The sequence below is a fragment of the Haliaeetus albicilla genome, chromosome 2 (genome assembly GCF_947461875.1).
Source record: "Haliaeetus albicilla chromosome 2, bHalAlb1.1, whole genome shotgun sequence".
Classification (NCBI taxonomy): Eukaryota; Metazoa; Chordata; class Aves; order Accipitriformes; family Accipitridae; genus Haliaeetus; species Haliaeetus albicilla.
Genome location: NC_091484.1, coordinates 16,030,228 through 16,057,079, shown reverse-complemented (window position 1 = coordinate 16,057,079; position 26,852 = coordinate 16,030,228). Strand labels below are relative to the sequence as shown.

Here is a 26,852-nt window from a genome sequence, read left to right as displayed (position 1 = left end):
TTCTGCAAGCTGCCTCTACCTTGCAGCTTGGGAGTGTCCATCTGCAGTCCTCCACAGCTCCTGGGGGCTGTGGGTGCTGGGGTCGGGATGGAGGGTTTACACTGTGCATTCCCTGTTGTGACCTCACAGGCATGCACCCAGAGGATGCTTTTGCCCTATAGTGTCAACATTTCCTACAATAACTAAAAATTTGATTGGAATCCACCCTGTTGGGTTTATTTAAGTGCCAGCCCCTGCCAGATGTGGCTCTGCTTCCCCTGCGCAGAGCCGGAGGCATCTGACAGATCCTCTTCTCCACAGAGGTACGAGACCTCCTCGAAGATGGAGCAGTTCCTGACCCGTTTCCTGCTGCGGGAAACTATGCACCAGCTGCAGTCCCTGCAGGCCTCGCTTGAGTGTGCTGTGGACACCGTGGAGGAGCAGGCAGGACGGGAGAGGTAATGGGGTGGGACATGCTCATCCTCCCCCTCTCCCCACCGCTGTTCATGGGGACTGCAGCATGGAGCAGGACTCGGGGTCCCACTGGGAGGGACATCTGGGAGCAGGATCTGCCCTTTCCAAGCCTGCTGTGAAGCTGACCCATATAGTGAATGACTTCAACCCCTTTTGCATTTTATTCTTTCAGAAAGGACATAAAGAAATCTGAGACCTCGGTTGGCCTGAGGTCAGGGAGACGATGTGGGCGCAGAGGACAGAAGAATGTCTGTCTGTCTCCGACGGACCCCTATTCTGGGATGCTAACGACAGGTATTTGCAGCCTGGTCATCCCTTGGGTTGGTGTCTCTGACCCACTGGAGCCTGCAGTGGGTGTGGGAGCAGCAGCATGAGACAGCGGGGGCTGGTCCAGGACAGAGCCTGGACCATTGCACCCAGCTGCCAGCTGGAGCTTCTGTGGGATGTTGTATCGAGCAGTGGGAAAAGTTTCAGGAGAAAAACAAATCATTTTTTTGGTTTAAATCAGGGGTTTAGAAGCTTTTGCAGTTTCCTAGGTCTTGAGGAAGCTTTTACAATGACAAAAGCAAGCTTTTTTGGTGACACATCTCTGCCGTTCCTCATGCAGGCGTTTGTGTCGAAGACAACAGCCAGTGGATGGCACAGATCAATAGGCTCCAGCAGCTCATCGAGAAACTAGAGTGCAAGGTGCGTGGCAGAGGGGAGGTGGGCTGGGGACTGCCCTGCACCTCCACGCTGGCCAGGTTGGTGCTGGGACCTCTCTCTGTGCTAACGGCCCTGGTATTCAGTCTTGGCATCGTTACAGAGCTGCACCCATTCACGAGACCTGGGCTCGCAAAGCTGCTCATCCCTTGCTGTCTCCAAAGCCCCCCTTCTGCCCTCAGCTCTGCTGACCCTCCCCTGGCTTCTCCATGGTCCATGCTGATCTGACAAGTCAGCCTGGACCCGCCAAGCCCCATAGATGTGCAGGTCACATCCCTATTCTCCCCCAGGTACCCAAAGGAATGTCCCCAGAGCGGTACCCGTCTGTCATGCTGAGCTGGGCTGGGCTGTGGGTTACTGCTATGTTTTACCTTGTTGCAAAGTTCTCCCAGTAACGATTTTTCCTGTGGTGTTAAATGCAGAGCCCACGCCTGGAGCCACTGAAGGAGGAAGCAGTGTGCAAAGGAAGGGATGCAGTAAGTCCCTGTCCTGCTGCTTGTTGTTTGCAGGTAACCCTGTAGTGTGCACAGATCCCCTCTCTCGCGCACATGTGTGGTCGTGCAGCCCCTGTGCCCTGAGACTGGAGTCACCTGGGTGAGCTGCTGGCTTTGGTCTGGTGGGGTGTCTGCTGCCCAGCAATGTAGCAAGATGGAAGTCAGAGCTGTAAGCTGGGTGTGGAACCATCCACAGGACAAATGCAGCTCCATCAGGTCCATGAAAGCCCCAGGCAGTGCCCACAGCCAGCCCAGAGGAAGGCAACACTCTGCTTGTGAGTGCCCAAATCCCTCAGGTTTGCTCCAAGCGCCCACAGACCATGCAAAGCCCCAGTGGAGGAGTCCCAAGGCCCCTTTCTGCTGGAGGAAGGACACAGGGAACTGCAGCAACCCCAAAGCAGGACCCCGCCACTGGGGGATGGAGCATCTCCTGTTGGTGCGGTCCTCACTGTAAAGGCAACCTGCCCAGCTAGGAAGAAGCCACTTTATGTTGGTGGTGTCCCCAGCATTGTGGTGCCAGCGCCTTCTTGCGGCTTCCCCTGCGGTGCTGAGCTTGCTCAGCACTGCCTTGTCCTGCAGCAGGGTGGGAGCTGGGAGGGCAGGAGGGGACAGATTAGTTGCTGATGCCACTTGTCTGCTGTCCCTTTGTAGCACATTCTGGTGGCAAAGAGGCAGATCTCGGTGGCGATGAGCAGCATTGAGGAGTTTCGCCAGGCGTTCAGGTCCTACACGGAGGTCACCGCCGGGCAGAGCAGCTGCCTGCAGTAAGTGTGGCAGGCGGCAGGGTTGCTTGTGGTGTGGCTTGCCCAGAAATAGGGGCTTTTGACATGGCACCCTTGGGGGACAAAAGGGTTTTTTGTGAAGTATTTTGTGTGCTGGTCAGTGCGAGGGTGGGCTTGACGCACGGAGGTTTGACCTTGCAGAGAGGATGAGACAGTGTCACAGCTGCAGCAGTGTCTCTGCCTGCAGTCCTGTCCCATCTCCTGCTGCAGATACTCCCAGCAAGAGCCACTTGTCAGCGTCTGGCAAGGAAGGGGGTGTTTTTTATGCCAGCAGGAATGGCTGTGGCATGCGCATGTAAGTGAATGCATGCATTCCTCCAGCACTGAAGGACTCAAAAGTAATGGGGGAAAAGTCAAGGGGAGAGCTCGTGTCAGAGCATTGCGATATATAAAGTGTGTGTAGTGCTAGCGGGAAGTAGCCGTGAACACCTGCAGCTAACCCCCGTGTGAGACCAAGGCTCTGCCCCCCAGCACCGCTCCAGAGCTCTGAATAGAGCTGAGGATGGAGCCCAGGTCTGACTTCAGTGACATGCCACTGCTAGCATGTCCCTGGAGATTGCACAGCTGCTCTTTGAGAGGTGCTTTCCTTCTCCCATGGGAGATTCAAGCCACTTTCAGTGGGAAATGTTCATGCTGTTCCCATTTAAAGTGTCATTTTTCAGCTCTTCAGTTCCAACAGCACAAAATTGCGTTTTCAGTCCAAACAAAAGGAAGATACTTGTTTTGACACATGTGGCAGAGAGAATGGTATTTTTTTTCCTTGGAATTGATGGGCTTTTCTGTCATGAGAACTGTTAGTGTAGACAACTGGGTAAAGTTGCATGGGCAGGCTCTCCACATGGGTGGAAAGCTGGAGTGAAGCCGGGGAGACTCCGCTGTCCTGGTTCACACCAGGGAATTGCAAAGCGCGTTGCAGCCCCTGCGCAGGGGGACACGGCCTCCAAGCTGCTGGGTGACTTGCTTTGCTCTCCCCTCCAGGGCTTGGTCCCTTCCTGCAGCCCATAGCAGCAGCTGGAGGAATTGTTCATCCTCAACTGGAATTAATGATGCTGCAGTTGAGTGCAGATGGTTCCCCAGGCCCTGCACCCTCAGCCTTGCTCTCACCTCCTGGCTGCTTCCCCCTCCATCATCTTCCAATGGACTGGAGAAAGCTCCAGCCTGTTCCTCCAGCAGGAGGGAGCGTGGGAAGCATCGCCTGATGAAATAGCATCACTTCGGGGGGCAGCGAGCTGTGGTTTTATGCTGTGATCTCAGCTCCTTGCACTCATGCCTCAGTTTCTCTCTATGAAGGGCGAGGGATGACACACACCTACTCCAAAGGAAGGGCTGGAAGGATGAGTTCCTTTGTCAGGCTGTGTGCTGCAGTGGTAGGGACGCGCTAAGAAATACTTGGTAGAACACTTAACATGGTGGTTTTTGGGCAGCAGCAAGGACCAATTTAATAGCTGTAAAGCTCCTCTGCTGCCTGGCTGCAGGAACTGTGAAGCATGAAGAATTTGGGTTTGTGATCGCCTGGAGCCGTGTGTTGGCCCTGGCAGCCACAAATTGTGGATGCATCCAAACTGCTCTTTGAAAGCCTCATGGTGAGGCTCATGTGCTGACCTGTGCCCCTCACCCCTGGGCCCAGCGGGACCAATGTGGCCACACCGTGCCAGCTTGCCAGGCCCCATCTCAGGGTCGCTCCTGTCCCCGCAGTGTGTCTGCCTGCAAGCTGACAGATGAGGCCTGCTTCATCCTTTATGAGTTCTGGCAGGACGTGACTTCGTGGAGAAGGTCGGAGGCTTTCCTTGTGCGGGGCTGGGTCTGCATGCTCTGGGTGGGGGGGGCTGGAAGGGGTTTTCTCTCAGGGCTCCACCAGGACCCCCATGGCTCCCCCTCCTTGCACAGCTTGTCCTGCTGCTGACTGCTCAGCCCAGTGTGCCCCTGGGGCCATTTGCAGCCGGAGGAGGTGGACACCCTGATAAAGGATTTGGGGAGCAGGGCAGGAGTGAATGTCCTTCTCTGGGTGGTGCAAAAGCAGCCCTGTTCCCCGTGCGTGGGCAGGGATCCCGGCGCACAGCTGCTCTCCTATAACTGTGAGGCAAACTGTGAGGCACACACAAGCCCTGCACCCTCCTGTACCTGCACACTGTTTTACAGCCATTTGCAGTCCAGCTGCAGCAAGACTTTCCAGCGGTCCATCATCAGCTTGCTGGAGTCCCCGGAGCTGCTGACCACCATGCTCTTCCCAGGTGAGGGGGGCCATGGGCCTGGCTTGGGGGGCTGCGGGACCCCCACAGTCCCACGCTGCTGCTCCGGAGGTGGTCTGCAGAGGGCAGGAGTAGTGCGGGGAACAGGCATCTTGGCTCCCTCCAGAGCAGAAGATTGACTTGGGGGTGACCTAAATGGTGTTCTTCAAACCAGGGTGAGACCCATTTCCCCTGGCAGGTTTGGTTGTGTGTGCTGGCAGCCCTGCGGGGCCTCTTCCCTGCCTGGGGGATGCTTTCCAGCCAGGACAGCCAAGCAGCTGGGGGCACTTGCGGGTAGCAGATAAGCTGAGCCCTGTCTTGAATACACCTGATGCATCATTTGTTTTTTTTCACCTGATCCCTGAACCTGCTTTGCAAAGCACAGGCCCTCCTGTGTCAGTCCCAGTGGCTCTGTCCAGTTTTACAGCTCAGTGGTGCTGAAGCAGGGGAGAGATCAGCTTGGGAAAAATTCATGTTCCCCATGGTGCCAATAGAAATCTGAGGAAGACGTGAGGAACTGGGAGAGCTTGGTGACAGACAAGACCAAATTAAGCCCCAGTTTGTTACCACTTTTGGGTCTTGTGTAAAATAACATGAAACATGGATTAATTCGGACTAAATCCCCCACTGGCAGTGCTCCCCCTGACCTGCCAGTCCCACTGACCATATTCCCAGTGCCCTCCTGCAGAAGTCACCGCAGCTCAAGTGGATCACCCATCTCCAGGCCACCTGCACTCCCCACTGGGGCGGTGGCTGCTTTAGAGCCAGATGCCAGGGACCTGCAGAAAAGCCTCAGCTGCCCCCAAGCAGGGCTGGATCCCCCATCTCTGCCACCCCTAACCTCTCTCCCCTGTTTAACACTGACTGCACATCCTTGACCCCTTCCCCTCTCTCTCCCCAGCCTCCTGGTGGATCATGAACAACAACTGACCTGGGCAGCCGCTTCCAGGATGCTGTCAGCATGCAAAAGGATGCAGAGCCCTTGTCACAGCTGTCACCTTCCCTTGTGTTCATCACCTCCCTGTCCCTTGTCCCCTCCTGCGAGCTGGTGGGGGCTGTCTGCCCATCGTCCCTGGTAGTGTTTTACCCTTTTGCTCTTTTCATGTTAATTTATTTATTCCCCCCGCCAGTCTCTGTGCTGCCCGGGGGGAGCGGGGCGCTCACAGCAGCACTCATGGGAGCTGTGTTTGGGGGTGGCAGCCTAGCCCTTGGGGGAGCACTGGTCTGGTCGCTGTGTCCCAGCAGCCCTCAGCCCCTCTCGCACCTCGGCTCCTCTTTCTCCCCATGCTCCTCTTCCTCCTTGCTCTGAGGACAGGCCAAGGCTCCACAGGGTCTTGGGACACATGGCTCTGGCCAGCTGTGTCATCCCTGTGCCCGGCCTGCCAGAGCCACCCTGGGCCAGCAGTGGCTCTGCCCGTGGGATCCAGGCCACCTCGTATGGATTGTGAATAGTGTTTTATAGGAAAAAAAAAAGAATTAAGTATTACTGGCAAGGTGTGCCATTGCAATGGCTTTGAGACTGGACTCGTGCTCCCCCAGCTGTGCACGTCCCCCCAATAAACCACTGCACACCTCCTGGGGAAGGTGAGCATGGCTAATAGCTCTGTTGCTTCATCTTGCAGCTCAATTAATGTAAACCAGAGTTAGCACCAGTTTCAGTGCTGCCAGAAAGAGGTTGTAGCTGAATTAATGGTGACGAGGGTCAGTGGTGGGGGGCACAAGATGAGCAGGGAAGCCCCTGTGGCTGAAGCAGAGCAAAGCTCATGTGGCCCATGGGTTGCACACTTGGGGTTTCTTTGTTGGTGCTGCAGAAGCAGATCATCCGCTGAGCTGGTGTAAAATGCGCTGTTGCAAACAGCATGGAGCAAGTGCTGCCAAGGGCAAGCAGGGCTGGGCATGGTGGGCAGGGACCAGGTGGGCAGCAGATGCCCTATGGAAAACAGCACTGTCCTTGCACCCCTGCCTGTCCCCAACACCTGGCTCACCATGTGCGCCCGCACCCCAACCCTTTCTCACCTGGATACCGGCCCCCCCCCAACCTCTTTTCCCATTCCCCATGGATGCTGCTCCCCAACAGCACCCCCAGAAACATTAATTTGACTGTTTCTTCCTCAGTCCCTGGGTACAGTAATTAAAATGCAGTTAATCTGTGGCTGAAGGGGCAGTGGGTACAGCTCCATCCTGGGACACTGCATACAAGCTGTGCTAGGCATGTCCGGCACAGTGTCACCCTCCAACCTGGTACTGTAGGGCCACAACTTGGGGGGGACGACGGGGACTGGGTTTAGGGTCCTTGCTTTGTCCCAGCAGGAGCTTCCCAGGGGCTCCCTGGGTTTGGGGTGCAGGGAGGGTGAGCTGCAGAGATGGGATCAGGAACACACCTCATTAGAGGAGGGGAAATAGCAGCCACTGCTGCCAGGTCAGGCAGGTACCATCAAACCCTGTCCCATGGCAGGCTCAGGCAACCAAACAGCAAATGCCCCCTGCCAGGGACAAGGTGAGCACATAGCCTGACCCAGTTTCTATGGGGGACCCATCCTCCCAGTGCCCAATTATTTACCTAGTTATTGGTAACTGCCAATTTCCCTGGGCAAAGCCACAATTTGCTGTAATCACAGGGCAGCGGAGGCAGCTCCAGCCTACTGCTCAGGCAGCATTCCTTCCCACCATGGGGGCCATGCACGAGGGGACGGGGGAAGTGCCGGGGCCAGAGTTGAGCCATGGGCCATCGGTAAGGGTCAAGCTGTAACGGGGCACAGCCAGGGGAGGGTTAGAGATGGGCACCCACGCGTGGCAGAGCTGCAGCAGGCACCAGCTTTGGGGTTCCCCAGCTGCTGGCTTGGCTCACTGCAGAGGACACCAGCAGGCTCCACAGACTAGTGTGGGGTTTGGCCCCCAGTTTTGGATTTCTTTACCACTGGATTAGTGTTTGCAGCAGCCTTCAGCTTGAAATCCTCAGATTAGGCAAAGGTGTGCCCAGTGGGCATCCTCAGGTGGCTAGGGGTGACACACAGCTGGTGGCACTGCAAGCCAGCTGTGACAGCACCTTGCAGGCTGGTCTGTGCTCAAATGAAAGAAAAAAAAAAAAAAAAAAAAAAAAAAAGCTCAGAAAAGAACATATTTAAACATGAAGCCAAAATTACTGAGTATGAGGGTGAATGCCAGCTCTGCTTGCACTTGCTCCTGGGCTTTGCTGGGGGCTCCCCGCCAGGACCCGCCACCGCAGGGGAGGAAGTTTTCGTACCCTGCACCTCCCCTGGCCAAGGCCACAGTGCGGCAGCGTTCCCACAGAAACCACGATGGTGGCCGGAGCACCACAGCAAACCTCTGCTCCTTCGGTGAAAGGAAGGGGGAGCTGTATGATGAATATAGTCTTTTTATTGACTACTTTTGAGTAGAACAAACTAAATACATCTGTAACAGTTTGGGTTCCTTTATACAGTACATTAAATAAGTTATGCACAGGAATGAAGTAACAAATTTCTATTACAGAATTAAATGTCAAAAAAAAATAGAAACCTCAACCCAATGTCTTCCCCTGTCCAAATTTCACATTTATCATTCCATGTTAAAAAAAAAAAAAAAAAAAAAGAAAAAGAAAAAAAGAAACAATCGTTCTAATCATGACTGTTAGTATTTCATTCATTTACACTGGGGTTCATTTTAGTACACGGCCATCAAAGTTGCATGAGATTTATGGAAGACAATCTATTTACAAACAATTTCTTCCAGCCCTGCCCTCCTCTTCTTTCTGCATCTGTCCTCGTGGCAGTTGGCTGCCACTGACCCACAGTGTTAGGTCAGGACTGCAGGTGAGGATTGGCACATTGCAACCAGACGTTGTGTACCTGAGGCTGCTCCGAATTCGCACATGTCCCCTTATGGCAGGAAAGCCCTTCAGCCCCCTGGCTCTGGGGAGAGGAGTGGGGGTGCAAGGGCAGCCCCCCTGCCCCAGTGCTCTTGCAAGCCTGAAGCATTTTCTGCTCCTCCCTGCTCGACATGCCATCCTTCTCCACGCTACAGACTTGAGCACAGCAAATCTTTTTAAGCTTTGCCACAGCAGCCTGGACAGAACCACTTCCCAGGACCTTTGTGATAGGTGCAGCAGGCAGGGCAGCATGGGGCTGCCACAATTTGGGGCTCACCCTGCCGCCTCCGTCTCTCTTGGGGTAAACACCTGCAGGCTGGGTGTCACCTTCCCCAGGCTGCTGTGGCCTCGCTGCTGCTGCAGGTCAGGGTGGCTCGAGTGCCACCCCATTCGGGGCTGCCTTAATCCCAGCAGCGCAGCACCATCTTGCTCAGCTGGGAGCCGTGTCCCTGCAAAGGGCTCTGCTGCAGCTGGGAGTCCCGGCACCGGCTCCTGGGGGACACCAGGGAGAGGTTCCCAACTGCCACTCGAGAACTGTCTTGAACACCAGGCGACTTTGTGGCTTTTTTGCATAATAAAACCTTGCAGACACGGGAATCACCCGCTCTATGCCATGACAGCAGCTTCTGAAACAGCTTTCCCTAAGGGACAAAGCTGGTTCAGTGGGTCACTCTCTTATCCCCGAGCAGCCAGCAGCCAGCTATACCACTGCAAACTCAGTGACAATTCATTACATCTCTATTATTCACCTCCAATTGAAAAAGTAATCAAAAATAATTTGGGAATTACTCGCCTCATTGGGCTCCAGCGCAGCAATCGTACAAAAACAGTCACGGAAACACGGCTTTGCTGAATAGATGGTTTTCTAGAGCCCATTTGTGTGCAGCGTGGGAAATCGGTGCAGCTCCCCAGAGGGCACATGCCCATCCCTCCCATGGGCTGTGCCTCTGATGACCTCCATGAAGCATCTGAGATGAGCCCCACCAAGCCCCAAAATAGCCGCTCTGAGGGTCAGTGTCCATTATAGGGTTTGCACTGCACTGAATCCCTCCTTCCGCACCACAGCAGGCATGCTCCAAGTGATGGATCTTCCCAGGCTGACCATGGCATCCCCACCGGACCTTGCTCTCCAAGCCTGCATCTTCAAGTCTCCGAAGGCTGGACAAGGCAGTGATAGCTGTGCAGCCCTGGGCATCTCCGGGGAGAGGAACGCAGCTGGCATCCAAGCAGCACTGCAGGAGCCCCCTGGGGTTGGGGGTAAGAACCAACATAGGACACCAAGTCCTGCATTTATTTTAATAGTTTGGCCAATGCGTGTGAAGAGAACAGACTATAAGTAATCCATCACAATCACATGAGGATCTCTGGTCAAAAACAACGGCAGTAACTCTCAAACCAACAAGGTCCATGCAGTGAAAAAAAAAACCACCACTTTCTGCATAGCAAAATAACGGTACCCAGGTGGAAAGGGCAATAAACACCTGCAACAAATCCAGATTTGCTCTGCACTTTCCCCCAGCAAAGGTCCCACCCAGGGTAACACACACAACTGTCTGTCCTGTCACAGAACAGGATTAAAACCAGGCCATCCAGAAGCGACTAGCCGTACCTCCCTGGTACTGACATTTGGTTTAGAGCAGACGAATCTTCTCCTCCCTCTCTGCAATCATCAGCCACCAACCTGCAGGCAGAAGAGAAGAGGGCTTGGCTTTTGCCATTGCACTAGAGGACAAGATGCTCCTGCTGGGAAATTGGCTCCGGTCTGTTCACAGCAACAACCAGCCAGCATGGCCATCTTAGACACTGCTGTCTGGGAGCAAGGGAAAAAAAGATAGATGCATACTATGGGAGAAAGTTAGCTGAAGGAGGAGGTGGCTCAGGCACCTCAGGAAAGGAGCTTGAGCACGTTTGACCCATGAGGACAGGGCTCAGCATCTCCTGTGTGTGCCAGCAGTGCTCTCCACCAAGTCCAAGTCCTCCCGAGCAAGTGCCTGGCCTCCTCTAGGTCCTGAATGATGCTCTGGTACCCCCCTGCAGAGAGACGGGCATGGAGGTGCCGCGGGCAAGGCTGGCCCCAGTTCTTCATATGCCACAAAAGAAAAAAGCCAGAATGAGATGGCAAAGCCCCAAGTGTTGGCGCTCTGAGGAGGCGGCGTGATGTGTCAAATATGTCAAGTGATACAAGTTGCTGTGGGGGGTTCTTTTGGCTTAAAAAACCCCAGGGGAACTAATCAAATGGACTGAACCAAAACTTCCCATTTAGAGTCCGTTCGTATCTATTGCTGTCACGGATGCCGGGGTGGAGGACCGGGAGGTGGTCGCCGAAGTCTTCTCGAGGGCCGGGCTGGGCACACCGTCAAGGGTCTTGGCAGCAGCGGCTGCCGATCGGCCTGTGGGCAGAGCCAGCGGCTTGCTCTGGCCGTGCAGGCCTTGGCCACAGATTCGGTGGTGCCTCTCCCAGTCCTTGTGCTGGCAGAAGGAGCCGCAGTACCGGGCGATGTTGCAGCCGCTGCATGTCTCGCTCGCTTTGCGACCGCAGTTCCAGCAACTCTGCAAGACCAAAGACGCCACACTTGAAAATGGGTTTAGTTTCCAAGAGCTGCAGGATGGTGCTGACTCAACAGCTCTGGAGGGGACTGTTCATTGCCCTCTGGCCTAGATTTAGTAATATTAAAATGAGCAAACCATTAATTCCTTCTATTTCACAGCCCTTTGCCAAAGATACTAACCCCTACTCCCCCGTTCTGCCTGAAACCACCTTCCAAACTGCACCGGTCATATCCTCTCCCCTAGATCCACCCAAATGCAGAGAGGAAACAGCAGGCAAGGACTAAAAAACACGCTGCAGATGCTACTATTCGGTCTTTTTATTTCCTGTTTTAAGCAGCTCTATTTTGGTATTGCTCCCAGCCAAGTGCTCTCTGCAGGGATTACAGCGTGCTGCACAGGCACCATTTGCTTTGCACCCTGCCTAGCTGCACAAGAGGTCGGAGCAGGCTAATTTGGAAAAGAAAAAGCTCATTTGAAAGCCTCCCAGACAGGTGGAAGCACTGCCAGAGCCTGAGCTTCAATCTGGAAGCTGAGCAAAGCCCCTCTGGCCGCTGGGAGAGGCGTCAGCTGGTGGGCTTACGGCGTGCCACTGCTTCCTTATGAGTGTGGGGGCAAGGGGCCAGCGCCGGGAGCTGCGGCTGCAGCTGCTCCGAGGAGGGGAGCAGGCGGATTAGCTTTCCTGCAGCTGGACTCACACGTTAGCAATTGCATAGTGGGGAGGACAAGTTCAGCTGCGGAAAAGCAGCCTCTGCCGGAGCCTGCCTGCCTCTAACCCTGCCCAATGGGGCACCGTTCGCTGGCCACCGCTTCTGTGCCCACAAGCAAAAAGCTGTTGAAGCAGGAAAGCGGGGTGGTGGGAGATGCTGGCCTGTATCGGACAGCCGTGTTGTGAGGAAGGGCAGTGAGTTTCCCCGCTCCTGGGGTCTGCGCTGGAGCCACCAGCTCATGGAGATGATTTATGGGCTAGCAGCGAAGCACGAAAGTGAGGTGGTTGGGAGCAAGCTGCTCCAGAGCCAGCGTGTCCCTGAGGCTCCTCAGTCCTCCAGAAGAAGGACTCGTGACCAAAAAAACCCCCTACCAAAGCCTGCACTAACTCTTGGAAAACTGGGTCACTGCTTTACAGCTGTTTACACTTCAAGCGGTGTTTTTAAACTGTATTTCAAAGGTTACACAGCATGCCAGAATACGTGACAGCTTTTCAACACGGCCTTTAGAGAAGGGCTCTGGGGCTTGCATGGGAGTGTGCTGGCGGGGGGATGCTCGGCTGCTGCTGAGGTCCCGCATTGCTCCCCGGGACGGCTGGAGTAGGAGGACACTCCTCTGGTATTCCCCTATGGAGAAATCATTGCTTGTCTCATTTCTTCCATGGCTTCCTGAGCAGTTCCACCCACTCCCATCATATGTTTATCAACGGGTACATTCAACCTTCAGTGATTTAATTGGGAAATATCAGAGTATACACATACTTCTTTGTAACAACACCTAATATTTACGTGGTTCCTGTCGTGTATGAGAACCCAGCACCAGAGCTTCCCAAGCCCCAGTCAGCAGGGTGAACTGAAATCCCACAGGAGGAGGGAAACAGACTTGCTGCCCACACAGCCCCAGAGGACATTAACTCCACATTCCCATCATATTCTTGCTTGGCAGAAACAGAGGCAAAGCCTCTGCTCTTGCGTTTGTGTGGAGAAAATAAAATGAAGCAAACCACATGTGGCTGGGCTGTGGTGATGCAGGAATTAACCATGCAATTTTCCTTGCCCAGTCCAGCTGAGATCTCCAAAGCTTAATGAAGTGAGCTTCCAGTTAAGGAACAGTGAAGGTAATTAACAATTGAAGAGTAGAAAGAAATTCTCTAAGAGACACTCATTCAGCAGGTGTCGCTGGCTATGACAAACTAAGAGTCATCCCTTCTTTTCCAACATGCAAATATCTCACTAGGTGATATGAGGCTTAGTAACTTACTTAGGCTGATTCCCCTGCCAGCAAAATCAAAATCAAAACGTTTTTTTTAGGGTACCAATGCATCCTTTTAGTTATTGATTGGAGAGAGACTTTTAAAAGGGAAAAGGGACAGGGGACCCGCAGGCTCCGAGTCACTGCCAGGCAGGACCTGGAGACCTTGTAAGTCTTTGGAAGTCCCCTCCTAGGAGGTCCCGGGGCACCTTACCTCTGTAGACTCCTCCTGTTCGTTTATCACTAAGAAAGCATCCTCGGTGGCCTGGCGCTTGGCGTCTGCGATGGTCTGCTCCATCCGAGCCCTCTCGGAGGCAATCATCTCAAATGCCTTCTGCTCGGCTTCCGCCACCGCTTTCTGCACCTCTGACATGGCCTGGCGCTTCACCTCATTCACGGCTTCTTCTGGAAGAAAAAAAGCAGCTTCACAACCTGCCCAAGGAGCGTGGTGAGCCTCTGGGAGACATCGAGAGGCAGCAGCGTGTTCCCTGTGACTGGGATGTCTGTGGGTCATGGTCAGCACCAGCATTATGACCGCTCCTGGGTGCGGCAAGGCCAGGCTCAGCCCCACAGGATCCCCACTGGCATCGTACAGAAGGAGCAGAGCCCTTTGGAAAACCCAGGCCGGGGCTGTTGGTAGCCAGATGTGCACATCCTGGGGCGTTCCTGCAGCTGGGATTCTCCTGTTTCTGCAGAGCAAATCTGCAGCATCTGTGTTTATCTCAACTGACCTGGCAGAATCCCTCGCCGAGATTACTAGCAAACACATACCAGCTTTTTTCCATATCTCTTCAGTGACGTAGCCTGTTCCCGACCTGTTGCTGAACTCCCGCAATGAATCTGTTGGAATAAGGGACACAGGGAAAGGTTGGCAAAGCCTCGTCTCACCCAACTGCTGCTTAAGTGCCCAGCAGTACCTCAGTACATCATGGGGCAGGGTAGAATTAACCAGCTAAAACTCAAAGCACAGGATTCCTACAGTTGAAGCCATTCATCAAACACTCAGATGATAAATTACAACATTTAATTAGTGCCTTGCATAATTTATGACGCTGTATAACCCATTTCCATCTCCTGGTACTCTATAACAACCGGCAATGCTTATAAATACATGCCATCAAACATCTGCACTGTCCAGCAACTTCGAGCATCAATCTATATGACCAGCAGTTTACATTAAACGCAGCACTTTCCACTTCCAGGGGCAATTCAAAGGCTTGAATTGATGGACAAACTGTCCTGCAAGACCTCTTACAGCAAGAGGTATATACATTCCCCAGCACCCATAAGCCTACAAAGAGCCTACGGGACAGGTGGGGAGAGTCACGCAAGGACCTAAACATGGACTGCAGTCACACAGGGAAGCTTTTCAGAAGCTCATCCTGTGTTTTATCTGCATCCCTTTTTTTAAGGCTTCAGAGTAACTTTCTGAAGGGTCAGAACAAAAACTGATTCATGTCAAAGGCTGGTAGGAGAACAAAAGCACTCCAGGAAGGTGGTGAGGTTATTTAAGCCTGCGGCACACCTGGGATGCTTCTTGATGTTTAACTGCACCTTCTTGCAACAGCAATGGAGCTTGAAAATTAGCCCTAGGTCCCATGAGGGGAGAAAGCATCAACAACATTCCCAATTTATAAAAAAAAAATTAAATTACATCACCTTTAAGAACATGGGGCTGTAAGTGTATTAGTCACAATATACTTAAATATAGAAGGGCTAAAAGCCAGCTGTGCTCATCAGGTCATTGCATACATCCAGGCCGCTCTGCAGTTACAGCTGGAGCCATGGGCGCTTGGTTTCCTTGCAGGAGGATTCAGTCTTTATTTTGAATACAAACAAGTGGAATATATCTAATTGAGATTTTTAGTTTTACCTTTATTCTTATTGTTAGACAACATCCATTTTTATTATTGAATGATCAGTTTTTGGGGGTTTTTTTTCAGCATTTGATTTGCAGCGTATTTGTTTGGATGGAAATCAGAATAACATCCAAATGAATAAAGTCACCATTTTAGACTTATTTCTTGTATAGGGTCAAAACCCCTGCATACTGGAGGGGACAAATAGTCAGCTTTAATAAAGTTAAGTTGACTCATGATATAAAAATAGAATTGGTAACTCAGGTAGTAGCTCTTAGACTTAGAGCAGTCTTCAGCATTTTTAGAATTAGTAGACCCTGACATTTAAAATCCTTTAGGCAAGACAAACTGGAAGGGGAAGAGGGGTGGAATCAACCACCTCTCCTGCCTTTTCACCCCCTGGTTTCTCAGCTTTGGATGAACTTGGCTCGGTTTGGTCAGCAAGTATGGCTCAGTGACAAGGAAGATGCTCTTCTCCCGGCACTAGCAGAAGCTGCTGCTGCCCCCCGAAGGTGCCTTCAGACGTTAGCAAATGCTGCTTTCAGGAGCTCACCCAGGAGCTTCAACGTGTCCATTGACTTGTCTCTCTTCAAAGCTTTGAGAACAGCTATGCACTGCTTAAGTGTTTAATTTATATAATAATTTGAATATATTATCATCACTTTATGCCTAATATAGCTTTATCCTCATTAGACACTTACTTAAAAAGGTCCTGGCGCACCACACCCACCCCTCGCTTACCGCTGCTGATGGAGTCGGAGCTGCTGGGGCTGTGCTGCCTGGAGATGAGCTCACTGCCCGCCTTCCGCGGTTCTGCCGTCTCGCTGCACCGCCTCTTCCAGTAGTTGAGCTCTTCCCGATCGGCCTCCTGACAGCGCCGCAGCACGGCCATTGAGCGCCGGGTCTTCTCCACCATCTCCATGATGCAGTTCAGTGCCTGCAGGGAGGAATGAGTTTTCAGTCCTGCTCAAGAGGTCATCTCCCGAATTTCTTGCCCAAGGGACCATCCCAGGAAAATGAAACATGAGGTCATTTCACAGGAACAGGCTCCGAGCACGGTATTTTGGATGATGCAGTATTCATACAGGCGGGTAAGATTGGGTCCCGTACCTGTATGCACAGCAGCGATACCGAGCAGGGATGCAGCACCAGGTGGGAAGGAGGTGGTCACACCTGCACCGTAAGGCCTTGGTCACCACAGGAGGTGGCTAAACACCTTCAGGCCATGCTCCTAAAGGTGGAGGGGAAAAAAGCCACCGCTTTCCTATGGGTATAGGGAGCCCATGCAAGGGTTGGCTGTGAATCTGGTGCCAGCTCTCCATAGCCACATCCTAACTCTCAAATATTCAGATATGGGGCCTCTACTCGACCTCCCCCACAAAAAAAACCCCAACCAAACCATCAGCTTTAGAGCATAAGCAAGCATGAGGTCTCTGCATTTATGATGAAAGCTGAATTTCAATCCCTTCTCTTTGGGGGAAACTCTCCAGTGAAGTGGTTGGATGAGCAGCCTTGCTCAGAGGGAAAAAGCTGACTGCAGAAAGTCTGCCAGAAGTACCAAGTCTTGCTGTCGGCACCTAGTTGAGGCCCATAAAAGGCTGGCACCTCAGGAAAAAAAATCTTTTAAAAAAATAATGATGGGTTTACTTATTTTGTAAGCACTATATCCTTACTGCACATAGCACATCTGCACACTTGCTGGTCCAGTGCTGGCCAGGGCTGTGGCAGAGAAGACCCATGCAGGGACAAGGTTGGGTTTGGTTGCTCAGACAGCCAGGGCAGCACACGGCCATGCTCTGCAGGAAAAGCTCCCCAACTCCAGATGCTTAGTCCAGAGTGATTTTGGCTTCCACTGACCACGGGCAGAGAAAATCTGTCAGGAAAGTGCTACTGCTCCTATCTGCCCTACTCACCGTCCACCTTCTTGTGGTGGCTTGTTCCTCTATAAGCCACTAGGAAAGCCTGGATATTGTATCAACAACAAGAAAATCACAAATTGGAGCAGGCGGAACACTGGGTTGCTGCGTCCCACAGAGCTTCCCACACCTCCTGCCATTCCTTACGTGATCAAGATGCTTCCACTCGTCAGCCCACTCTCTCTCTGTTAAGCGGTGGTCCACCAGCTCATCCTGGTATCCTCCATTCAAACCTGCAACAAACCACAGCCAGAAGAGCGATTAGATGGACCGAGTGCTTTCAGTGCTGGAGAGGTAAGGTGACCCCAAAGTGATAATAAAGAGCCGTATTTCCAGCTACATATAGCTGGGAATTTAAAATACATCTCAAGGAGGCAGCACCACAGGGACAATTCCACACTGGTGCTTTTATCCTTGTCCGTGTCACTGTCTTGGAAGTCCTACAATCCACTCATGGGTCTGGATCTGACCTGCCTGGGGACCTGGCTCCCTTATTATAAACCCACGGAGCTCAGAGCTTGTGATTCAGGCTCCCTATTGGAAACACAGCATGCACATCCCATGCACACCCAGGAAGAAACAGGGTGAGTAAGGGGGTCAGGCTCTGCTTTTCCGCTTTAGTGATCTTGGAAAGGTTAATTTCTATTTCCCTGCCCTCCACTCAACTCAAACACCAGGTCCTTCCTCCTCATCCTCAGTGGCTCCAGCCTTTACATCTATACGGGGAAATACAAACTCTCACTCTTCCCATTTTTAACCTCCCATGGCCAGTTGTTTTCTCTGAATTCCCTGCAAAATCACTGCTGAGGACATGCCCAGCATTACACAGCTTTGGGTGCGAGTGGCCAAGCAAGGACCGATGCCAAAGCTCAGCTGCTGGACTTCACAGCTTCTACAACTAAAAGCTCTCCTGGCTTTCTCACCAAGAGCGCCGTGCCTGTCCCGAATCTCTCTGTGCTCCAACATCTTGCTGGGGTCCCTGTAGAGGTGGGAGGTCGCGATATCTTCCAAGGTGTAGTGCTGGAGGGGTGGTGGGGTGGGGTGGAACTGCCCCCCGGGATTCATCAGGGGGATTGTCAGGGCAGGGCTGTGCCGGGGTGCAGGGCTGATGGTGCACACCCTCTTGGCCGGAGGCTCTGTTGGCAGCGGCTCCCTCTCAAAGCTGCTGTCTTCCCTTCTGCAACCACACCAGCAAAAAGAGGTATTCATTAGCACTGCATAAACGCACTTGGAAAGGGAAAGATGCAGATTTTGAAACAGCAGAGTTTGGGCAGCAATGATTTTACTGGGGGGTAAAGGCAGGGAGCTAAACCAAACATGCTCAACTTGTGAACAAATCCTCAAAATGACCCTGTCAAAGAAAAAGTTCAAGATGCCCAAGTGTTGTGATTCATTTTTCTGAGTGTGACCAAATTAAAATTTCACAGTTTTTATAAATTTGAGGCACACTCCACATAATTACATAACAACTTTTAAGTTGGAATAAAAAAAGTGGTGAAAATGAACTGCATCCTTCCCAGCCCTGACAGTGCCTCCGCTTGCTGCCCGTGGAGGTGGAGAACTGCTCGGCTCTCCAGACTAGCTTTTCAGTGCTACGCAATAAGTTCCTCTGGGATAGAACCTGCCTGAAAGAGGATCCCAACCTGAATTCACAGTGCAGGAGGACAATCATCAATGTCTTATTAACAGCCAGAATAGTGGTTGGGAGTTGATAAGATCCTACAGTTTAGCCCTGGATGCTGCTTGAAGCTTTGACAGCAGCAAAGTCGAAAAAAATTCCACAACTTCAAGAACCTGGCAGAGCGATGATAGCTGGTTTTACCTGTCCGGACTGTGCCTCTTCCCATTCCCATTCACCTCGATCAGCAGCTCAGAGGAGTCAGCAGGGGACGTGGTGTTTGTGTTCAGCAGGATGTGCTCGTGCTGCGCCAGGTACTGGGAGGGCGTCTGCTTGGCAGCCCGGGCGCAGTGCAGCAGCTCTCTCTGCAGCAGCGGGAGGTTGGCCTGGAAAACAAGCATGGGTCTGGTTTATGCAGGCTGTGGGCAGGCGTTTCCAGCCATTCGCAGAAGGTTTGCTCTGCACACATAATCCCTCAGAGCAGTAACACCTCGAGCCAGTGGCCTCCACTCAGGATCCTCCAGCTCCTGCTATCTGCACTGTCAGATTTACCTGTGTTTTCTCAAGAGCTGCTAACCTGACGTTGGTGCACCCAAAAACCAAGTGTCCCAGGAAGTGCTCTGTGCTTCCAGCATCTAACCACCCCAGACGTGTTCCGTACGCCAACACTTCAAATATTCTAGATCTGAACATTCGCAAATAAGATTATAGGATCAGAAGCTGCTGAATGGAGCTTGGTTTGTCTCCTTTATCCCTAACATACAAGCAGACATATGTGGCACTCGTTATAACGTTAGCTTTCCGCAAGCCAGTCCCACATGGCCACTGCTACGGACTGTGCAGTCTGTCTTGGACTTTAACAAAATTGCCATGGTGCTTGAAACGAGAGCTTTCCCAGCAATGACATGCTGCCAAGCAGCACAGACCGGCACACAGAGCGTCAGCAAGCCCCACCAGCTCCCTGTCACCTTCAGAAAGGGAATCACAAACGGCCGGAGGGGGAAGTTCGTCGCCTCTTGGAGCTTGCAGTGAAATTCCTCGATTGTCACCGTTGAGTTCTGAGAAAAGAAATTAAGAAATGAAATGACAATTTGTTCTTATTTTTAGACATGTGGGAAACGGCTCCAAATGAACAGAACTGGAAGGGAGACTGCATCTGCCACTACAGGACTGACAATGTTTGCATTGGATCCTGCCTAATGCAGCCAAAAAGACTCAGGCCAATGGAGCAGAAATGCTGCATGAGGCGAGGGGCGAATGCTGCACACAGCCAGGCACTGCCCAGCCCAGCATCCTCCCAGCTCTGGGGCTTGGAGGCAGGGACTGGCTCTGAGGAGGCAGCAGGACCCAGCTGGCATCTCCTGTACCCTGGCCAGGTGGCCTGTGGCAGGCTGCGGGGAGCCAAACAGCAATTCCAGCTGCTCAGAGCTGCACACCTTCCTCTCCTCCTTCCTCCCTTTCAGCTCATCTCATCTCATCTAATCCATCCACCATCCACAAAGTCACCACCAGCCCACTGCTCATCCCACTGGCATGGTCCCCTCCTGGCCCGACCTTGCATCCCCCGTGGCCCTTTAGGCTGGGTGCTCCCTGGGACAAGCAGCATTTGATAACCTGCACATACAAAGTTCATCCCTGCAGCAATTACCACAATCAGTGGTGAGAACGACAGTCAGAGGAACCTGGACAGCTTATTTCCTTTCCAAAAGGGTAAGCTAAGGTACTACCCTACGCCCATGGAAATATATACGCCTTCCTTCTTCAGCAGCAGCATTTTGCATCCAGTGCTTAAGTGCTGTGAAAGCCCCCAAGGCCATGGACAGACCCACGTTTGCTCTGCCCACGCCAACCCTGGAAGCAGAAATACTCCAGGCTGCCTGCAGTCTAGCTACCTTCACTGCATGCTAAGCCTCAAAAGAAACCCGCCAAAAAGCAGAGATCAGCTTGGGAGCAGCTCTGGGTGCCACACCAGACCACAGCCAGGCAGGCGGTGTGGTGCTGTTCTCCAAGGTCTCGGTCCAGGGTATGGGCTTGCACAGCATTCCTACCAGTCAGTTTGTATACCTGCAAATATTAGTCAAAATTCCTCAGCAAGACCTGTTCATTTGTTTTTTGAAGGGTGTTTTCAGCTGTCATAGCTGCAAAAGGGCAGGAGCGCATACACACATTATGCATGCACGCACTGCCACCAACTCCAGCTCTCACAAATCCAAGGGTAGGAGTGCAGAAGAAGGGCAGAAGATACATACAAGTTATTTACCGAGCTTTTTCCTGTAGCTGCACCTTAAGACTGTCACAAGCAAAGAATCAATGCCTTTGGTAATGCAGGCAAATATGCAATCAGAAAAGCAACAGCACAGCAGAAGCTCAAACCTCCTATTCTGCAACAGCAGCCTTCCCATCCTCTGCAGACCTTGGCAATAGTCAACTTTGCCATGCTAGTGAGCTTGTTTAAGACATGCAGGAGCAGCCCATAAAGAGGAAAAAAACCCATTAAATACTTCACTGCATATCATAAGTGAAATCTTTGAAGTGTCATGATATTCTCTACACACCGAGGAGTGGAGAAGCACTACCAGCTTTCCAGAGCAAGTCCCTGCTAGCGCTGGGACCCAGTTCCCGATCGGCATCCCTGCTTTTTCCATTACACCTGGCTGCCTTGCTGAGCAAAGCAGCGTTGAGTCTGAGCACACTGAAGTCAGGGCAGCACTAACAAAGTGGTGGCTGGAACTGGCATTTCTTTGTATTGAAACACATCAGAGGTAAACTGGTCCACAGTCAGGGCCAGGCAATCATAAATCTGCATGAGCAAGAAAACACTTCTCTAGTACAAAACTACAGGCTCCTCTGAATTGTGTGAAAAGTTTCATTTGCAAGGGGAAATGGAGAAGCCCAGCATAGCCCACAGCTTCCAGCAAGCCCATGGCACCAGACTTGTGGCCTTTATAGAAAAGCCTAGTCCCAATCCTTCCAAGTTTTCTTAAGTTCAGCTGCACCCAAGCTCATGCCAAAGCCACTGGACAAACAGCTTTTTGAAACCCACTGAAGACAAGAAAAAGAGAAGACAACAAGTTTAGCAGAAAGCATTACACATTACACAGTCTTGCTCAGTCAACAGCTCTGCTTATAAAGACACAAACAGATAATATTGTGTAACATGTGCACGCACTGCCTGCCAGGATCCCATCACCAAAGTGGTCTGACAAAAACAAGGCAGCCCAGGTCAGCGTGCAGGGCTTACCACTAGTGCCAGGACGAGGGTCCGGACCTTCTCCCCAATCTCTGGCGAAATGTCATTGCCGAACTGCTGCAGGGTAGTCAGGAAGCGCTTCAGCTTGCTGAGCTGCCGGGCACCGCACGTGGCCGGGAGCTGCTGGTTCGTCAGTGAGGAGGAGGAGGAGGAGGAAGGACCGTTGCTAAACCTCTGGGGTGGGGATGGTGCCCCATTCAGCGTTGGGGGGGAATGATTTATTCCATTGGGCACTGCAAACAGGAGACAGAAGTGTTACTGAGCATCACATGGGCACGTCCCTGTGGTCTGGTGTTTAAGAGGATTCATCTTCCACACAAGGGCTTGCTGCTGGTGGTTAATTGCCACTAGCAAACAGGGCAAAAACCAGAAAAGGGGCTATGGCCAGAGCAGAGCATGCACACCGTGCCGGAGGGCACCCAGCTATGGAGCTGGTCATGGGCAATGTGTGTGCCTTCTCCTCAACCTTCCCCTGACCTTGTGGGGATGCTCTGCAGCCACCAGCACGTAAGAACCATGCACCCATCCAAGGCACCCACAGGAGTTTTCCTTATGGGATTGCTCAGTGCTGATTTACACCACAGCCAGTGACTTCCCTGGCATTTCTCTCCTCTGCCAGCCTCCGCTCAGCGAGCTTCATTTCCAGGGCCATTGAACACCACAGGATTAGGGCTCAGTAGAGCAGGCACACCTCCATTTGCATTTGAAGGGGCCTGGGAGGACATGGGGTCAGGCTGCGTAAAGCCAATGCTGGGGTATGACTCAGTCTGCCGTATGCTCAGCCTAAGGAATTAAATGTGCTTTAGCTCAAAGTTTACAGCCTGAGCAGCGTTTTCTGGTCTATATCAGGCTGAAATTACTCCAGACCATCCAAGGATCCTTCCCAGCCTCATCCTTTACAACGAGTCATCAGTGCTCATTACAGCCAGGGTCCCACCTTGCCTGGAGAATGGCTGACAGCATCCTGCCCTGCTGTGCCTGCCTGCTGTACCTCCCTGGGGATTTACAGGCAGTTTTGCAAACATGGTTGTTTTTTCCAACCTGGTCCCATCTGCAACTTCACCTCCTGTAAGCGGCAAGCATGTCGAAACAGACTGAAGGGCTGGAAGTTTGGGAACTCGGCAAGGGATTAGAATAAATTGTTGACATCCCTGCGCCACTGTTGTGCAATCTAGAGCCCTGTCTGAAGAGCAGCTGTGCACTTGGGGCCCCAACTCAGTATAAACCCAGCATTTTAGAGGTGAAAAGTACATCATCGTAAATATAGTTTTAGCTGATCCACTGGGTTATCCTTAAAAGCCCAGCCTTGAATCCCTTATGGATGCAAGCACTGAAGAGAAGGCTGCAAGCTATAAAAACCATTTCAAACAACAGTGCTCAGAGCAGAAACACTGAAGACACTTGGCAGAGCTGCTCCTTGCATGTGGGGCAGGGGAAGACACGCACCATGATGGAGCAGCAGCTTGCAAAAAAAGATGCCAAAATTTCCGCTGCAGCTTCACGAGGATCATACCAAATCCTCATGACCCCAGTGAGGGTTTTTTGGAGAAGGCAGCGGGACGTACTTGAACAGTTAAACCGCTCTGGGGCACACCAGGGTTGGAGGCTGGAAGGGCTCCACGCACCTGGATCTGCCATGGTGAGCACGGCAGGGAACCGGAGAAGATTAACCAGCGTCAGTTAAGATGCAAGGGAAAGATAAGGCTAAAGAGACCATCAAAGGTGGTTCCTGCTAACCAGGGGGGTGATGGGCTCTTCTGGGGCATAACAAAGATGCGTCCTCTCATAGACAAAGAGATGATGAAATGAAGGCAAAGGCCAGGATTGAGAGGATGGAAGTGCAAAGGCAAAGCAAGCTCACGCCTTTTGTTATGGACCAATGCAACCTGAAAAACTCCTGTCCACACCGGCCTCCCCAAAGCAGCAAATGAACAGAGATGACCTGCAGAGACAGCAGCATCAGCAAACACAGAGCTATGTGAAAGGCAAGGCTTCTGGCAATTACTCATAAAGAGCATTTATTTCATGATAAGCGTGTTATAAATAGGGGGGTAAGCCACCCAGAGAAGCTTCTCTCAAACAGAGGAGGGCTGTGCAGCTCCGCACTCTCCAGCAGCTGCGACCAAGGTGCTTTACTCCCTTCTCTATTTTGCTCTCTCTTATTCTTTCAAATTTAAACCTAAGGAGAGCAGGGACTGTGTGACCCACCCAGGGGCTGTGGGGGACCCTTGGGAGAGGCTGTCAAGGATGGGAACAGCAGAGGCTGATGGACTCAGGTGATGCCACGGAAGCGGAGCAAGCTGAGTCATCTCGGGGCTGCCATTAGATGCAGCCCCGTAACCGCTCTCTGCATTTTTAGGCTTACTCTGCCTGACCCTCCTGCAAACCGTGTTACCGCAGGGCGACTGGCAGTTATCTGATCCTGCGCGTCGCCAGAACCTGCTCTGCCACAGACCACATTGCTGGGCTGGGGCCTCTATTTCCAGGTGGGAGGACAGTGATGAAGCAAGTGAGGTGGTGTACCCAGACTGGTGGGATTACAAGTGGGGGGAGAGGGGGATGCTAAATTCCTGGAAACATAAAAGTCATCTTCTAGGGCTGCTCTGTTAAATTCTGCCTTAGGACCTCAATACTCAAAGGCTTTCCCCGTTTCCCCAACCCTTTTGTTACTATCTGCAGGCAGGCATGGCCTTCCTCCAGCACGCTCCTCCTTGCCTGCCCAAGCTGTGGGCTTTTACAGGGCTGGATACATACCCACTGACTCTGACAAAGACCCTTTGGTGCAACTGAGAAGTAAAAAGCAAGAATAAACTTCACCACACGTTGCATCTCTCATCTCTCTTGGAAAGAGCAATTAAGTCATCTGCGATCAGCAGATTCAGGCTCCTTGGCCCTTAGCAGTATGCCAAGCAACCTCATTGGAAAAATTAATTTCTGTCACTTTGCTAATGGTCTTTTTCTGCCTGAGCAAAAGGAGAGCCATTAAAAACCCCTCAGCGCATAAAGATGGGGACAACGTGTCTGGAGGGATAACCCGGAGATTAGTGCTATTGCCAGCATCATGCAATGCATTAGTGTGTGTCCTGAAAGAGGCTGGATTGTAAATCTCCGAAATCCACTGCCAGTGTGAAACTGAGATATCTCAGACACCATCGTGGACAGCAAAGCAATGCAGAACCAGCTAGGGAGATGCTCAGCGCAGGGGAAAAGAGGTGAGGAAAGCCTGGAAAATATGTACATGCCACATGCCGGGGTCAGATAACTCCATTCCCACAAAGTAAAGCAGCTTTGCTCTAGAACGATGCTTTTTAAAATACATTAAGTGGCTGAAATATCAGCTAAGGGAGAAAAAAAAAAAAAAACCAACAGTCTGTGCTCTTTCTAGGCTGTGAGAAAAGGCTGTACGTCCATCCCATCTGCAGAATCACCTCTGTGCAACCCCCTGCCAGAAGAAGTGGGCATGAGGCTGCGCTGCAGCTGGGCAGGGCCAGGATCTACTGCAGCTTAATAGCAAAGATTATAAAGCGAAGATGGAGAAAAGAGAAGCTGGATGGACAGCAAGGAATTTCCGAGGCTGGGAAATTAAAAAAAAGCAAAACTTTCTAATCTCAGCTGCAGAAACACTGTCTGCAAAATGAGATACAGCAGAGCGGGAATTAACTCCTCCAGAGGATACAGTGAAAAGCCTAGCTCTTGGCTTGTTTGAAGCTGACCTGATAAAAGACTTCAATTTCTTAAAGAGTTTATGGCAGAAATCAAGGCTGCACCTGCAAGGAGAAGGACTCAAGGTAGCACCAGGAGTAAGGTAGGAGAAGGCAGGGGGGTAGGGAGGGATTACAGACCCTGCTATACATCCTGCATACATAGCAGAACAGCAGGAAAGCCCGTCCCTCTCTGCCCCTTCCTTACAGCCCTGCAGCATGACTAACGCTCGCCATGCTGGCGAGCAGCCCTGGCCGATGGCTGAGATCCCTGGTGACTTCTACAAGCAGAACCTTTCCTCCCGGCTCAAGCTGGTCCCAGGGAAAAGCAGCGTTATTGGGGTCTTACGTGCAGTTGGGGTGAAGGACACAGGCCGGGGGCCGCCAGGGTTCACAGGTGGCAGCGGTGGCATGTTGGGAGGAGAGGACCTGGACTGTATCTTCACTTCCACGGGCGATCCAGGCATCACTGGCACCCTCTTCTCAGCAGCAACTGTACGAAGAGAAGGTGGTAACGCTTAGTGACAGTCACGGACAAGCATTTCCCCGCCCAGCACATGAAGTACAGTTGCAAGGGTGAAGATAGGGGACTGAGGGGGCGGACAAGGCTCCCAAGCTGGTCTGCATGGCCCCATGCCACCACAGGGGAGGCAGGGTACGGTCCCGAGCTGGCGGGCAGGCAACCAGGGTGCAGTGGGTGTCCCTGAGATGCTGCCAGGCAGGCTCAGGATGCCTGTGTTCACCATTCCAGTCTCTCAACGGCATCTTCTCACCCTCTGTGCCCAAAGATGCTTCCTCAAAGTATTTCTGCTGTTTGCTTTGCTTTCTCCCCCTGCTTAAGATGCCCTCGGCACTCCCCAGGTATGCCCACACACACCTCGGCAGCATGCACAGGGTGGCACTGGTGAGGGCTGCCGAGGTTTCACCTCCAGCCCTGCTCCCCGACCAGCAAAACCATGCTCTGAAGCAGCCACTATGGCAAACAGCTCTCTGACCAGCTTTGCACGTTTGCCTTTTAAAAAAACCTCACAAATTAAATGTTGCTGCACCTCCTCTCCCTTACACTAGGGATTTCTGTCCTCGCTGCCCAGCGCAGCCTCCCCATGCTGCCTGGCCCTAAGACAGCTTCTCTGGAGGAAATGCCAGCTCAGAGCCATGCAACAGGCAACCTGGTTTTTGGGTGGGTGCTGGCCTGCTGTGCAGGGAGCATTGGTGCAACTTTGGCAGCAGCTCTGTCAGCAAGTGACCAAAATAGTCACAGCATTGCAAAAATGAGCTGACATCAGCTATTCACACCTTCCCTCCTGTGTGGAATCTCTAGTGTCTAATACAGCGCCAGCTCACACCGCAGCTTCTTTTTCAGCCTCTGAGGGTCCCTTCTGAGGACCCAAGCTCTGCTGGGATGTCCTAACTCAGCCGAACAGCATGGCCAGGCTCCTTGCTCCAGTGTGGCTGAAATCAGCTGCAAAAGGCAT

At 52.3% G+C, this 26,852-nt stretch overlaps 2 protein-coding genes across 7 annotated transcripts in view; one reads left to right on the top strand and one right to left on the bottom strand.

Annotated features, from left to right (window-relative positions):
- The window catches only part of NECAB3 (N-terminal EF-hand calcium binding protein 3), a 29,693-nt gene extending 23,363 nt beyond the window's left edge, over positions 1-6,330 (top strand). Inside the window, exons 6-13 of one of the 3 annotated variants that reach the window (XM_069807445.1) lie at positions 301-437; positions 626-747; positions 1,061-1,140; positions 1,578-1,664; positions 2,301-2,413; positions 4,127-4,204; positions 4,571-4,662; positions 5,561-6,330. In XM_069807445.1, the coding sequence (XP_069663546.1) occupies positions 301-437; positions 626-747; positions 1,061-1,140; positions 1,578-1,664; positions 2,301-2,413; positions 4,127-4,204; positions 4,571-4,662; positions 5,561-5,589 (738 nt within the window). In that variant the 3' untranslated portion in view covers positions 5,590-6,330. The remainder of the gene's footprint in view (positions 1-300; positions 438-625; positions 748-1,060; positions 1,141-1,577; positions 1,665-2,300; positions 2,414-4,126; positions 4,205-4,570; positions 4,663-5,560) is intronic. The other 2 variants (XM_069807454.1, XM_069807460.1) reach the window with 2 other exon arrangements.
- A 1,689-nt stretch (positions 6,331-8,019) lies between these two features.
- Positions 8,020-26,852, bottom strand: part of CBFA2T2 (CBFA2/RUNX1 partner transcriptional co-repressor 2) — a 65,646-nt gene continuing 46,813 nt past the window's right edge. For 3 of the 4 annotated variants that reach the window (XM_069807399.1, XM_069807410.1, XM_069807419.1), the window contains exons 2-11: positions 25,727-25,870; positions 21,668-21,909; positions 19,395-19,484; positions 18,631-18,812; positions 17,732-17,985; positions 16,956-17,041; positions 15,634-15,829; positions 13,805-13,873; positions 13,248-13,438; positions 8,020-11,077 (exon numbers count right to left, since the gene is read on the bottom strand). In XM_069807399.1, the coding sequence (XP_069663500.1) occupies positions 10,787-11,077; positions 13,248-13,438; positions 13,805-13,873; positions 15,634-15,829; positions 16,956-17,041; positions 17,732-17,985; positions 18,631-18,812; positions 19,395-19,484; positions 21,668-21,909; positions 25,727-25,870 (1,745 nt within the window). In that variant the 3' untranslated portion in view covers positions 8,020-10,786. The remainder of the gene's footprint in view (positions 11,078-13,247; positions 13,439-13,804; positions 13,874-15,633; positions 15,830-16,955; positions 17,042-17,731; positions 17,986-18,630; positions 18,813-19,394; positions 19,485-21,667; positions 21,910-25,726; positions 25,871-26,852) is intronic. The other variant, XM_069807408.1, reaches the window with a different exon arrangement.